General features: G+C 35.0%; 1 protein-coding gene across 1 annotated transcript in view; it reads right to left on the bottom strand.

The window, feature by feature from the left end:
* Positions 1-13,443, bottom strand: part of COL19A1 (collagen type XIX alpha 1 chain) — a 408,633-nt gene that overhangs the window by 231,446 nt on the left and 163,744 nt on the right. The window contains exons 15-16 of the mRNA XM_072642569.1: positions 10,429-10,482; positions 8,661-8,696 (exon numbers count right to left, since the gene is read on the bottom strand). Of these exons, the coding sequence (XP_072498670.1) occupies positions 8,661-8,696; positions 10,429-10,482 (90 nt within the window). The remainder of the gene's footprint in view (positions 1-8,660; positions 8,697-10,428; positions 10,483-13,443) is intronic.

Genomic DNA, 13,443 nt, shown 5'->3' with positions numbered 1-13,443 from the left:
GTGTAGATGCTATATCCACCCTTTAGAATGTAATGTCCTTGAGGGCAGGTAGAATTTTGGTTTTGTCCTTTAATTTCTAATACAATGATGGGTCCATAGCAAGTGCTTAATAAAAGCAGTGAAGTGAGCCATGGAATAGTATAAGACCACTGGCTCTGAAGACAGAGGACCTGGGTTCAAATCATGACTCTGATGAAATCTATTTATATAACCTTAGACAAATAACTAATCCTACCTAGACCTCAATTTCCTTCATCTATAAGGGCAAGCATCTGGTGGTCCCTTCTAGCTATAGATCTAAGATCCAATGACCAATGGAATGTCTTGACTAAGATATTAGTTGGACTTCAGTTGAAGAGTTGCTCCTTCCAAATTAAAATTCAAAGCTATTGGAAAAATGGTCCCACAAGACCAGAGAAGTTTCAAGAGGTATAGTTATAAAGGTAAACATTTACAGATAAAAATCAATGCAAATAAAGGATGTTTTTTTTTAAAAAAGGACTTAGGTGTAATAGTTGATTCAAAGCTGAATATAAGGCATTGAAGTTTTAGGGAAGAGGGCAACATGGCATTGCCTTGTATTAAAGGAGTATGTTATGCTAGTGAATAACACATGAGTTACATTACTAATTACTAATTACTAATACCCTGCATTAGTCGGAGTAGCAATTCCAGTGATAGTGAACACACATTTTAAAAAAGTAGAATACCTGGAATGGGTCCAAGGAAGAGAAACAAATATGATTAAAGTGATAAGTTCTATAAAGGTTGAAGAAATCAAAATTGTTTTGCCAAAGAGAAGGAGAAATCAAAGCATTTGATATTTAGAAGGGATCTCATGGAACCCTTCCACTTTACAAATGAAGAAGATAAGGAACAGAGAGCTTCAGTAACATCCCTGAGGGAACATTGTTGATTAGCGGCAAAGGTCTCCTATTGCATCCTGGGCCATCTCCACTCATCCTGATGAATATCAGGTCACTGGATTCAGATGGCTCTGGAGAAGTGAGGCTGGTGACTTGCACAGCCCTCCCTCACTCAAAACAAAGTCAAGTGCAAATCATGTCATCATTTCTCTCATGGCATGGTTTTCTTCGACAGGGAAAGAGGAACACAAAACAACAAGCAAAGGTGAGACTAAGTCCAAGGTCTTTTAGTCCAATATTCCTTCTGCTAGATCAGACTCTCTTTAAAAAGGAATTGATTATTGCCTTAAAATACATTAAAATTCCCACAGAAGGGATACTGATAAATTGTTATTCATGTCAGTAAAAACAGTCAAAGTAGTGAAAATTTTGGTTGAATATAAAGATCACGATGGCAAATTTGATGCAAAAGACTACAATGAACTTTTTAATAAGGTGGCACAATCTCTTTGGCTAACTATTTTTAATATAAAAAGAGATAATCATTTATTATATATAATAAATATTATATATACAAATATAGATATATATATACAACTATATATATATATATATATATATATATATATATATATATATATATATATATATATACACAGAGAGAGAGAGAGAGAGAGAGAGAGAGAGAGAGAGAGAGAGACACACTATATATTCGCTTGCTGGTTATCATTGGCTGGAATCATATTATTTTTCCATTCCTTTCCAATTCTACAATTTTATTCTGCACTAGATATTTTCACTGTGCTCTTTTAAACCTAAAAATATTTACTGTTGGTTTTTTATAAGGATTAGAGATGAATGCTTCCTTTACATATAAATGTAATGTGTACTTAGTTACTTAAAATTCCATTTATCTTTTATTTTTCAAATTAATAAATTGCTAGCTTAAAGGACAGAAGTGTACTCTTCAAATATTTCTCAGCAATTACCTTTTAAAGGCTTTAGCTGAATTCACATCAATAAAAGTTCTACCCCATTTGGTTATTTCAGCGTTATTTGTCATTAAGTGCCCCTGTTCCCTATAGTCAATAATTTACTATGGGTTTTCCTATTACATTGCAAAATAAAATATATTTCAAATATTTTATAGGATTTGTTTCTATATTTAAAAGCTAATTATACACATTTCATATTCCTTCCTGAGTACTATTTTTTCTGAGTGCCACTCTAAAAATATCATGATAAGGTCATAGACCTAAAGTTTGAAAAAAAAATTAACTCAAAATACAGTGAAATGGAGTTCAACTCATCTTTATGCAAATTTTTACTAATGCATTCAAATACATACTTCTCTACAAAGCTCATTTTTGTAAAGACCTGTCAATTTTCATATTTTTTTCTAATGGCACTTGAGAGATATTCTAATTTATTTTCAACAAAGAACCAATCATTTCAATAAGAAAGTAAAACAGCTATTTCACAAAAGCTTCAAATGGTAGAGGTACTATGCTTTTAATAGAAAAAAGGGGTATTTTACTGACTAAAAAACTGCAGAATTTAGGCTCCTGGGAAAAATGTTTTAATTTCCTTCCATATAGAAGCATACTAAAAGCTAACCAGTAAAAGAAGGGCAGGGGGAGCTATTCTCCATCATTCTTCTAATGAAAGATATATAAATCATTTCCATGTCAATTGAGCAGAGTGTGGGTTTTTCCAAAACATAAATCTTCTCTGAGGCTGAAACATAAATCTTCCTAGAGGTCTTAAGCATCAGCTCTCCTGTATTACTGTACAGAGGTGATAAAAATAGCCTAAAAATATAATCACCGAGTCTCTTTTTCTCAATTAGTTATTTCTACAGACCTTCGTTCTCAACAAGCAAATAGCCCGTTAAGTACAATTTTGTTTTAAAGGAAAGAATGCATTCATTCTACTAGTCTATTATGAGTTAATAGATTAATACTGTTAATTCCAAAGGGTGAGATGAATCGTGAGGTTCATAATGTTAGCAATGAATTAAATAAATTCATTATTTTATGAACTAATAGAGGTTATCCAAATTCAAGTGAGTGACAAGAATGGCATGTAAATAATGTGTCAAAGAGACAAAAACTCTCAAATACATTAAATTTGATTTTTTAAATGGCTGTGCCTCTTAGAAATCTGTGTTTATGTATGTTAAACATGCAAATTTATGGGCTTATGTACACAAAAGCATATATTCCTGGTGGGAAAATATTAGCTAGCATTTCTGTAACATTTTACAGTTTACAGAATGCTTTACATGTGCCATCTTATTTAATCCTCTCAGCAGCACTGTCAGGTAGGTGCTTTTTTATTGCCATTTTATAGATGAGGGAATTGTGGATGAGGGAGGTCATGTCTTGCCCAGGGAAACACAGCTAGCAAATGTCTGAGGCAGGATTTGGACTTAGGTCTTCCTGACTCCAGAACTAGCATTCTATCCAGTAGGTATCCTAACTGCCTATGGGTTATACACTTGGAAAATGCAACAAATGCCATGCTGAGCCCAGAAATATTACTCAGCAGTTCAGTTGGTCTTTGGACAGTTATTGTTTAAACATTATGCCCAGCAAAGCATTTTGACTGAATTTCTGAAAAAATCAATAGAATTAAAAAATCTATTAAGTAGATTTTGCTACAGTTATGAAAATACTGTTAGACTATGTGACCTAGCTGATTTTGTTCCTTATGTACATGCTTGATTTGTATAATATAGGCCACTACCTCATGGGAAGGCACTCAGGAGGAAATAGAAAAGGTACTGGATTTGGAGTCAGAGAACCAAGGTTTGAATCTCAACTCTGATAATTACTATCTGTGTGATGTTGAACAACCCATCTCTTTGTGTTTGTTTTCCTTATCTATAAAATAAGGGAATTGATTGTCTCTAAGGTTCCTTCTGTCTATAAATTTATGATCTTATGAACCAAGGTGGCCTGAAAGTCCCTAGAGACCTAAGATATCTAGTTACCTTGTGAGTTGAACACTTGACACTCTTTCAAGTAAGTTTGGAAGAACAATGACAACAGTAAAATGTAGTTCATCCTGAATAGAGACAATGGCAAGGCAGAGCAAGCTAGCAGGTATATTAGAGGATGTCTAAAGATAGGCTTCCCAAAGTGGAGACAAGTGAGTTGCTTTATAAAAACTAAAATCTTTACCCAGGATGAGCCTCTGTCTATGCAAAAATCAGTGGAACTGTGGGCAAATGAAATAAGCCTTAATAAGGGGAAATTCCTGGTCTGGTATTTGATTGCCAGAGATAGAAGTTCTACAGGAAAGGAGTGGAACCACTGGTCAAAGTAGGAGAAAATATTTTCTGACCAGTATTCAAGGAAAATTGTAAGTACCTTAAATGGTTTAGAAATGCTGTCTGAAGACTTTGCAGAGAACAGTGGAATCTGGCAGAAGCAGGGCAGGAAACTTCTTGGGAACCATAGTGTAAGATAGTCCTTCACACTGGAAGGACTCATAAGTCATGTCACATAGGAAACGGCTCATTAAGAATTTTTGTAAGAAAGACCCTTCCAGGCATAGGAAACATCCCGAGCAAAGTCACAGAAGCAGAAAAATACAGGATTTGACACCACTGAGGGATGGCAAATAGTCTAGTTGGCTGGATAATATGATATGGGAAGGGAAGTAGCAGGAGATAAAACTGGAGAGGTAAATTGGATTCAGATTATAGAGGTCCTTGAATGCCAGATGAAGGAGTCTGGGGTTTTATCCTATAGATGACTGGAAAGTACTAAAGGTTTAGACTTGCTGCCTGGAATAACTTGCTAACAGAGCTATCCAGTAGTGAAATTGGCTGCCTCAAGAGATAGTCGGTTCCCCTCCCTTGGACATCTTCAAGCAATGTGGAATGAACAGTTTTCAATTATGTCATAGTGGGGATTTCTTTTGGGTATGGCATTGACTCGATGACCACTAGGATCCATTCAAACTCCCACATTCAACATTGCTGTGTAAATATACAATGTTTTATGGTTTTACCTTTTTAAAATAAAATATTCTTCTAACATATTGTGGCCAGAATATTTTTAAGTGGTGTTAGGGTGGGAAGGGTAGGAATTGATATATAGTCTTCTATGCTTCAGTGAAGAAGTCCTGTTAGACTTCTGGATGGGAACTCAAATTCTACATTAAACACTTTAAAAATGCTTGTCGACTGACTAAATGATAAGCAGCATAACACCTCCCCAAAATATCCATTGTGACACAGATGCCCAGGCAAAGGGCTACAAAAATATTTATATAGCACCATAAGGAGCTGTTCAATTGTTTAAAAATCAATAAATTAGTTGTTTTGTCCTTAAATAATCACTTGGTCTATTTTTGATCACATTATTTTCTGAAACAACACTAAGGTCCTACAGATTTGGCCTCATACAGCTTACGAAAAAAGCTGTTCTACCTATCTAAGGTATCCAAGGTTTTACCTATCTAAATAATTAGCAACTCTTCTGTGCTTTTAAGCATTGACCTGTTAAGGTAGTTGCTTGTTTTATGAATGACCAGCTGAGAGTTGCCTTACAAGCCTGTTTAGACTTGTAGTATGTCATGTAATTTCCTCTGGGGGGAAGTTATGCTCCATCTCATGCCTAATTCTCACTTGAGCTGGATTTATCTAGGCCTCCAAGAATTGGCATTTCAAATATCTGTTTAGTAAGCAAGTCGAAGGTACTTCAGCAGATGACTGACTTAACCCTTGGCTTCTGTGTAAACATTTGGTGCCATCTGGATGAGTACTTTATAACTCCCAAAAAGGACAGAGCCAAAGGAACATAGACGGACAGTCATTTTCCTGGGGAACTAAAAGCAAGAGATCAGGTGTCAAGCAGAATAGTTTTCATATGCTTTACAAGAGAGAAGGCTACACTACCTTCCTTCATCTGTCACTGCTCTGACAGGACATGCACAGGCTTAAGCTGTAGATGCCAAAGAGGGAACAAGGGAGAGAGACAGAGGGAAATTTAGCCAACTATGTTATTTCAGCAACAATCCCTGACTTGCTTCAGGAGCCTCAATTCAGTATTTTGACAAAAACCACATGGTAAAATGGTAGAACTTTATCAAATAGGGGACCTATTGATCCAAATACAGAAGAACAATTTAAGAGGCATTAAGTAAAAGCATAACATATTTATGGAAAACTAAGATTTTAAAATTAATTGATAGACATTGTACATATTTTAAGACTTTATCAATGTATTGATCAGCTTTGCTGTATATATACCTATATAGGTATATATATATGTATACATATACATATATATGCATGAATATGTATACATGTATATATATATATATATATATACACATACATAAATATTTATAAAACATGGAATGGCTCTCTGGATGGGGGTTAGAGAAAAATGCCAGGCACATACCACCTACTTAACAAATACTAGTTGATTGAGTGATAGTTGGATAGTTCTAGGATGCGATGGGGGGAAAGTTGGTGATATAAAAAAAAATCAATAAAAATTTATTCAAAAACTAAAATAAAATTGATGAGCAGAAAGCCATGGAATTGAAATTTCCTAAATGGTGTTTGCTGTATAAATGTCAGGAGAAAAATAATATAAATGCTACGAGCAGAATAATATGAAAGAAGCACAAAACGTTAGCCTTTATTAGAGCGTTCCTTCTATCTAAACGATCATGGTTTCATACAGTGAATCAGTTTCCAAAATTCTCTTTTAAAATCTATCTGTCATATAAAGTTTCATGCATTCTATGGTGTGGTGGGTAGGGGTGAGGTTGGAGAGTTTCAAAGAGAAATGTGATTTCTTCCATTGATGTCCATTTGGCCTGTTTCACTTTGCCATAAAGGGTGCCCAAGAGAGACACTAGCAGGGGTTAACTAGGAGTTTTTTTTTTCTTTTTTGTAAGTTGACTTCATACACACTTTGGTATCTTAGTTTCAATACCAATCAACAAAACCCTAAAGAAATTCTTAAGGTACTCAGATCAAACCGTCTATCCTTATTTTAAAAGTTCATTTCAGCTGCTTCAGCCACCAGGGTGATATGCATTTGTTCAAGCCTTTTCCTTAACTGCTTCAATAACGTTGCCAGGCTATGGGACACAGGTGCTTGCTAAAGTGGAATATTTATTTCCACTCTTTGTGAACCACAAAACCTTTTTTCCTTGACAAGCAGTGCTACGGAGAGGGAGGTTACAGGCCTTGAGGCTCATCATGACCATAACTGAATCTCCAGTCCCTAAGGATTACAGATGAAAACTTAGCAGGAACTGAAGTTCTTCAACAGGTTTTATTCATTGTTCTGGTCATGCTAGAGTTCTAATAAAAGACTGTTCTTTTGATTTCCAGGCAGGTTATAGCTTGGCTCTATTCTGGGGTTTATCAAATCTATGGTGGGTGAAATTTTATTTTATTACTTGAAAAGGACCTTGAACAAGAAAGTAATTTAAAATTTGAGTACAAAACATTTTTAAAAATTAATTCCCTTGAATATCTATCTATACTTCAAACAATGTGCCTCTACAGTGATTTCTCAAATGGATTGTTTGTATTGCCTTCCCTAAAACCGAAGCTGAAAGTTCCAAAGCTTCATTTGTTTAGTGTCCCTAGGTACATTGCATATTTTTCAGCATAGTTCTTCCATCTATGAATAAAAATACATGCCATTCATGTGAGAGAGGTTGTAAAGACTAGTTTCATATATTAATGAGTGTAGCCCACAATGGGTCTTTAGAGCAGAAGTATGAATTCTGTCAAAGTCATAGGATCATTTAATAGTCCTTGGAATTCCTGCCCTTTCCTGATGTGACAGAGCCCCAGTTCACAATAGTACAAGACATTCCTTTAACTTGACCTTCCCTGATGGGCTGCCACTTTAAAGCTGCTAATTTAAAATATTTAATATGTGCGATTAACTGCTGCTGCTCTTTCTATGTGTGTTAATTGACTGTTTTAAATTGAATACTTTCACCTAGAGGGCACCATTTTTATCAAATGAATGAATAAATAAGTAATGTCAGAATCATAAAAGTATAGCTACAATTGATCTAAAAGAAAAAAAAAAACTTGATTCAAACAATTGCCTTTTGCTTTTATAATTAGGAAGATTAAGTCATTCTTAGACCAAGAATTTTTAACTGTTAACTTTTAAAGACTCAGAAAGTCTCTAATATAAACAGTGCCCAAATAGAATATTTATATAGTTATGATTCCATACTTAATAAATAAATAACAGACTACTTAATTCTAAAATAGTTTAATTATAGATTCATTATCTTTTTTCAAAAACTATTTTTCAAGTGATATAGTTTTGTACATTCATTTGCAAATGCTAAAAACACACCACAAAAATATCCTAGAATTCTGAGCAACAGCTAGATCATTTACATCTAGTTTTCTTTCATTTTGGAAATATTTATTTTTTCAAAATTTATTTTTGTGCCAGTAAAGGTAAAATATCATGCTTCCATCTGAATATAATATTAAATGTATTTTTAAATTGCAGTAAAATCTTATGAGAATAATCTCAATGACACAATATACAAGAGGTAAAGCACTGAATTTAGAATTAGAAGCCATATCCAACAAGCTATGTGACTTTGGAAAAGTTCCTTGTCTTCTTTGGGCATTGATGACCTTATCAATAAAGTTATTTCTACAGTAACTTAGAGCTCTAAAAATTATAATGTTCGTTCCAAGTGTAGTGTGGATAAGAAATGGCTGAAAGTGTTTGGGAATTTATTTCTAAAATTTGTATCTTGGTTTTTATAAGTGCTTACGATTAAGGTTGGTGGTCCTGGAGGTCCCATTTCTCCCTAAAACAATGAAAAGGAGAGAAAAATCACAATTACCAACTTTTATTTATATTTTATTTCTTATTCTTCCAGATGATTGGAACCAATAACCATATATAATATTAATTTTGCAGTTATGGAAAACAGGATCTAATCTCAAGAAAGTATTGTATAGCATGAAAATTGTATTATGTTCCTCCTCCTTCCCACATTATAAAAATCACCTTTCATACCCACATGCTTTTTACTGCAGAAGGACAGGTTTCAAAGCAACCAAAATAATCTAATTTTCTAATCTTTTGTCTGCTAATCCAAAATTAGAATGAATATCTTTTCAAGCCTGGTGGCTTGCCAACAGGGCAGCTGGGAAATGTCACAGCAGCAGATTATTTTTCTGATGCAAACTTACTATTAGGATCAGCAGAAATAATAAGTGGCTCAACCCACTTCATGCCTCCCAGCTGCAAGAAGATGGCCTGCTGCCTCTTCTAAAGAATATCAAGGCAGGCAGCTTTACGAGTCTATATGAATTACAAATATTGAACTTGTTTTATTGACCTTTGAGCAAATTCAGATAATCAGGTATAACTAGCAGACTAAACAAATACATGGAATTTGTGTGAAATATCTGAGAAATTGACAGGTTGCAATCTGTCTCACTGGAGGGACTTCCCATTTGACAATCAATTTAAATATTCGAATATTTTTGAGTATCTGAAAAAATGGATCCCTTAAATCGAAAGAGCAAAAGATGAATTTTATGGACCTCAACAATACATTAACAAACTTATTTTCTTTTGATCTTCAGTGCTATCATTCTAACCATTAGGACACTGAAATAGTAGAGAAAAATATGCCATTGCTTAACCTTGCCCACACTTTGGATGTTCATACTAACCCCAAGGAGAGGGCCATTTGCAAAATGACACATTGGTACATAATATCTCAAAATTAGGAATAACAGAACTCTTAGCTATATGTATTGTTCATGTTTGGACCCTGCAGAACAGTAACTTCACCAGCTGTAAAGACAACAAACCCTCTAAAATCAGCCTTTTTGAACAAATGTCAAAGCTATCCATCTTTTAACACATGGAAGAACTCATTGACTCTAGAAAGAAGCATAACATTGAGAATAGACGACAAGATGAAGATGTATTCTATTATCATCAGAAAGCCATTATATGGCCACTGTCTAAAAAGTTGAGACCAGTGACCTTGCTCAGTTTAATGCTTGCTTTTTAATTTTTCCTTATTCTTCTTTCAAAGTCATTGGCAATATGCTATTACATGATAGTTAATGAGGAAGAGTGGGGCTAAATGGAGCGAGCAATCTGTGGAGCAAAGTTAGTTATCTCCTCCTGACAACCACCTGCTTCACCTTCAGACACACACCTCATTGCAACTGGCACTGTTCCCACAGCTGCCTTGGGAGGTTTCACCTAGTGTGATGATATAACAGCTACCACTGTCAAGCAAACTGAGGGGATGACCCTGTTGTACAGCAGCACAAGTTGATAGTGAGAGAGAACTAGCATGTTAATTGTTTTCAAGGAGATATTAAAATGATCCAAAAAGTATTTCTTGCTTGTACAATTTTAATAGCAACTGGTTAATTTTAGAATTGATTAGGAAGTTAACACTCTTCTAGCGAAAGTTAATTGCTAGGGGCAGGGGGAAAGGGGTGTACATATGTGTGTTAAGGAAATTTTCATTTATTCATGCTCAGCATTTCTTTGGGGAAATACAATACCTTTTCTCCTTTCTGGCCACGTGGACCTGGAGGACCCAAGTCACCTTTCATACCCTGTACAAAAGGAGAAGATCTTTGTAAACATCCTATAGCAAACCTCCATTATTAACACAATTAGTAATGAAATAAACCAGAATTGACTATATTCCCAAACTTGATTCTCAGTTCACAGCAAGGGGAGAGGTAGAGACAACTGGCACTAAAAGGATCGGCAACATCTGGGCTATGGTGGGGACAGAAACATTAAATCAGCGAGTGATCCAAATACTGCATATTTGTGCAACTTCACTTCCTGCTAAAATTACATTAATTCACCATCTGGAAGCACATCATTTAGAACTATATGAGCTTTTAAGTATCCACTTTAGATTAAATTTGTGGATGCTGTAAATACCCCTGATTTAGCTTTGATTTGGCCTTTATTAAGCTTGCCAAAAATTCAAGAGTTAAATCAAGAGGTTTTTTTTGCAGTTCTATCTAGAAACCATAATGTGGAGGGGGCAGGGAAGAGGGGAAAGAAAGATTCACTCTCTCATAACCCTCAAAATGGAAGCAAAAAATCACTTTCCAGATTTAGATTTTTTCTAAGCTCACCCATGTCTTTAATCCCTATCTACCTTTGCCTTCCTTACTTGGATTTGCAAAGATATCAAATGTAGCAACATAAAACACTGAAAACCTATCAGATGAATATTTTCATGCATTTTTTCAGGCTCTGGGGCATTTTAATGGGTATTCAGTTGATCTGGCTCAGAAACGACAGCTTTCAGAGATATAACAATAGATTTCACTGGAGGAGATCAGTTCTATGGCTGAATGCATTCGTGGTGTAAACAAACAGAGGTGGATAGACTCATACTGAGTCTGTGATAAATAGGCAAAAGAATCTTTCTTCATCCTTAATATTACACTATAGGGTAGAAAGGGACAATAATGGAATAAAAGATATACTCAGAAAATCACACAATGTAGCATATAGATCTATGCACCACACTGTGCTAGCCAGAGGGCTTTAGCTATTACTGCCCTGCAAATTCCAGGTGAATGAATAATGCCAAATGCCAGCACCTGGAGTCACTCAATATAGAAACCAGTGATGAATTGGGAGGAGAAAAAAAAAAGAAAATTAGAGAATTGAAATGACCCTGCTTGAGGCAGGTGCAGACTTAACAATACTCTGAGGAATCAAAAAGCCTGGATAAAACCAAGGCTCAAATTGGCTATGGATAATTTGTATCTTATAACTACTTTTCTAGACAAGATTCATTAGCTACACTTCTTCCTTATACACTTTGACATTCTCAAGGAAAAACAGAAAGAAGAGTGAAAAATAAAACATGAGGAAAACCAGAGTGTGTGAAGAATTTGTCTCATTATCAAAGTGCAGTGTTCTCCCTCACCTCCGGAGCCCTAAAAATTCTTTGTTGTCAAAGATGGATACAAAATGTTCTGAAAGTCTGAGAGAGAAAACCATGGCATTCCTGCAACTAGTTGTTGGGACTAAAATTTTTTTAAAAGTACACATTTTCTATATTGAAAACTATCCAGGGGTCAAAGGCTCAGAGAAAGATATATAACCCAGCTAAAAGAGATAGCACAAGTAAGTCAGAATGAAGTGCCAAGGAAGTCAGTCCCCCTTTATCCTCATAGCTCATGATTAGATTTCCTCTCTTCCATACCAACAGAACATTCTGATTCCTCATTAAGTCTGTCTCCTGTGCTTATTAAAATCCAAAGGGAAAGAGGATGTTTTATTGTTGTGATGGGGATTAAAAATAATGTAGGTTTGGGACTCTAGAAAATAGTATCCCATCCTACTCACAAACTCAGAAAGATTCAAATGGTACACAAAAATAAATTCCTTTAATATTTATAAATGCACAAAGCATTCTATAAATATATAACATATATTAGAAAATATTTGAAATCAGACTGTGGGATTCTGTCTACTCATCCAAATGCTTATATAATGTAGGCAAAATGCATGATGATTGATGTGTTCATGTTTCACCTGGATGTTAAGATCATACTCTTAGAGCTAGCTTAGAGGGTATATAGTTCAATCCATTCATTTTACAGATAAGGAAACTGAGGTCCAGAAAAATTATATGATTTATTCAAGATTATTCATGTGATTGGTAATAGAAATGGAATGTGAACTCAGGACCTTTGATTCCGGAGCTCTTTCTGCCATATCGTGAGTCATGTGAACAATAACCATAATTAATTTAGGCATTTTTTGGTTTAGTTTATTTTCTTCATGTGTTTCTGGGTTTTGGTTTTTTTTTTTTTTAGCATTTATAGGGAAAGTTAGAGACAAGCCCTTCTCCATTCCTAAACATTCCTCAGAGGGAAAACTCTATGTCCGACACCATTCCCAAGAAGCCTTCTCAAATAGTGCTGGTAGACATTTTGTAAAGAGTTTTCAGAAATGGAGTTTTAATACAGCCCTTTCTTCCAGACCACTTACTTCATATAGTGGCTATGAAATTGTTTCGCAAACCTTAAAGCATGATAATAAATGTGAAATTGTGATTTTTGTAATTTCCTTTCAATGGCCACTGTTGCTTTGGGTACTAAGGATGGTGCTACCCAGAAGAAAACCAGACCTCAGTGGCTTCTGTTGATGATTCCACTTCCGAAACACAACAGGGAAAATAAAGGTTTTCCATTTCTTTTTACAAAGCATATATTTTGGCAATGGAGAGCTGGCAGTTACTTCATGGGCATAGATTCCCTCCACTGTTACTGGCCAAGTTCTTACAGATGCAAGGGTGTATCTATTTCCTCAATGACATGAATCCCTTAGAAAAATCTCTTTTTCACCGTCTCTCATTGTCACCATCAAGTGAAAGGCAGAATTGATTTGAATTGAGAGTTGAATTTCGTCCATGTTTAGTCCTATAATTTTCAAATAAAATGGAATTCAATGGATCATTCAACAAGCATATGAATATGCTGTTAGTATTGTACTTAAAATTCACATAGTGGTTAGACTATGGTATTAATCTCTTG

This window comes from Notamacropus eugenii, chromosome 2 (assembly GCF_028372415.1).
Source record: "Notamacropus eugenii isolate mMacEug1 chromosome 2, mMacEug1.pri_v2, whole genome shotgun sequence".
NCBI lineage: Eukaryota > Metazoa > Chordata > Mammalia > Diprotodontia > Macropodidae > Notamacropus > Notamacropus eugenii.
This window is presented reverse-complemented; position numbering and strand designations above follow the sequence as displayed.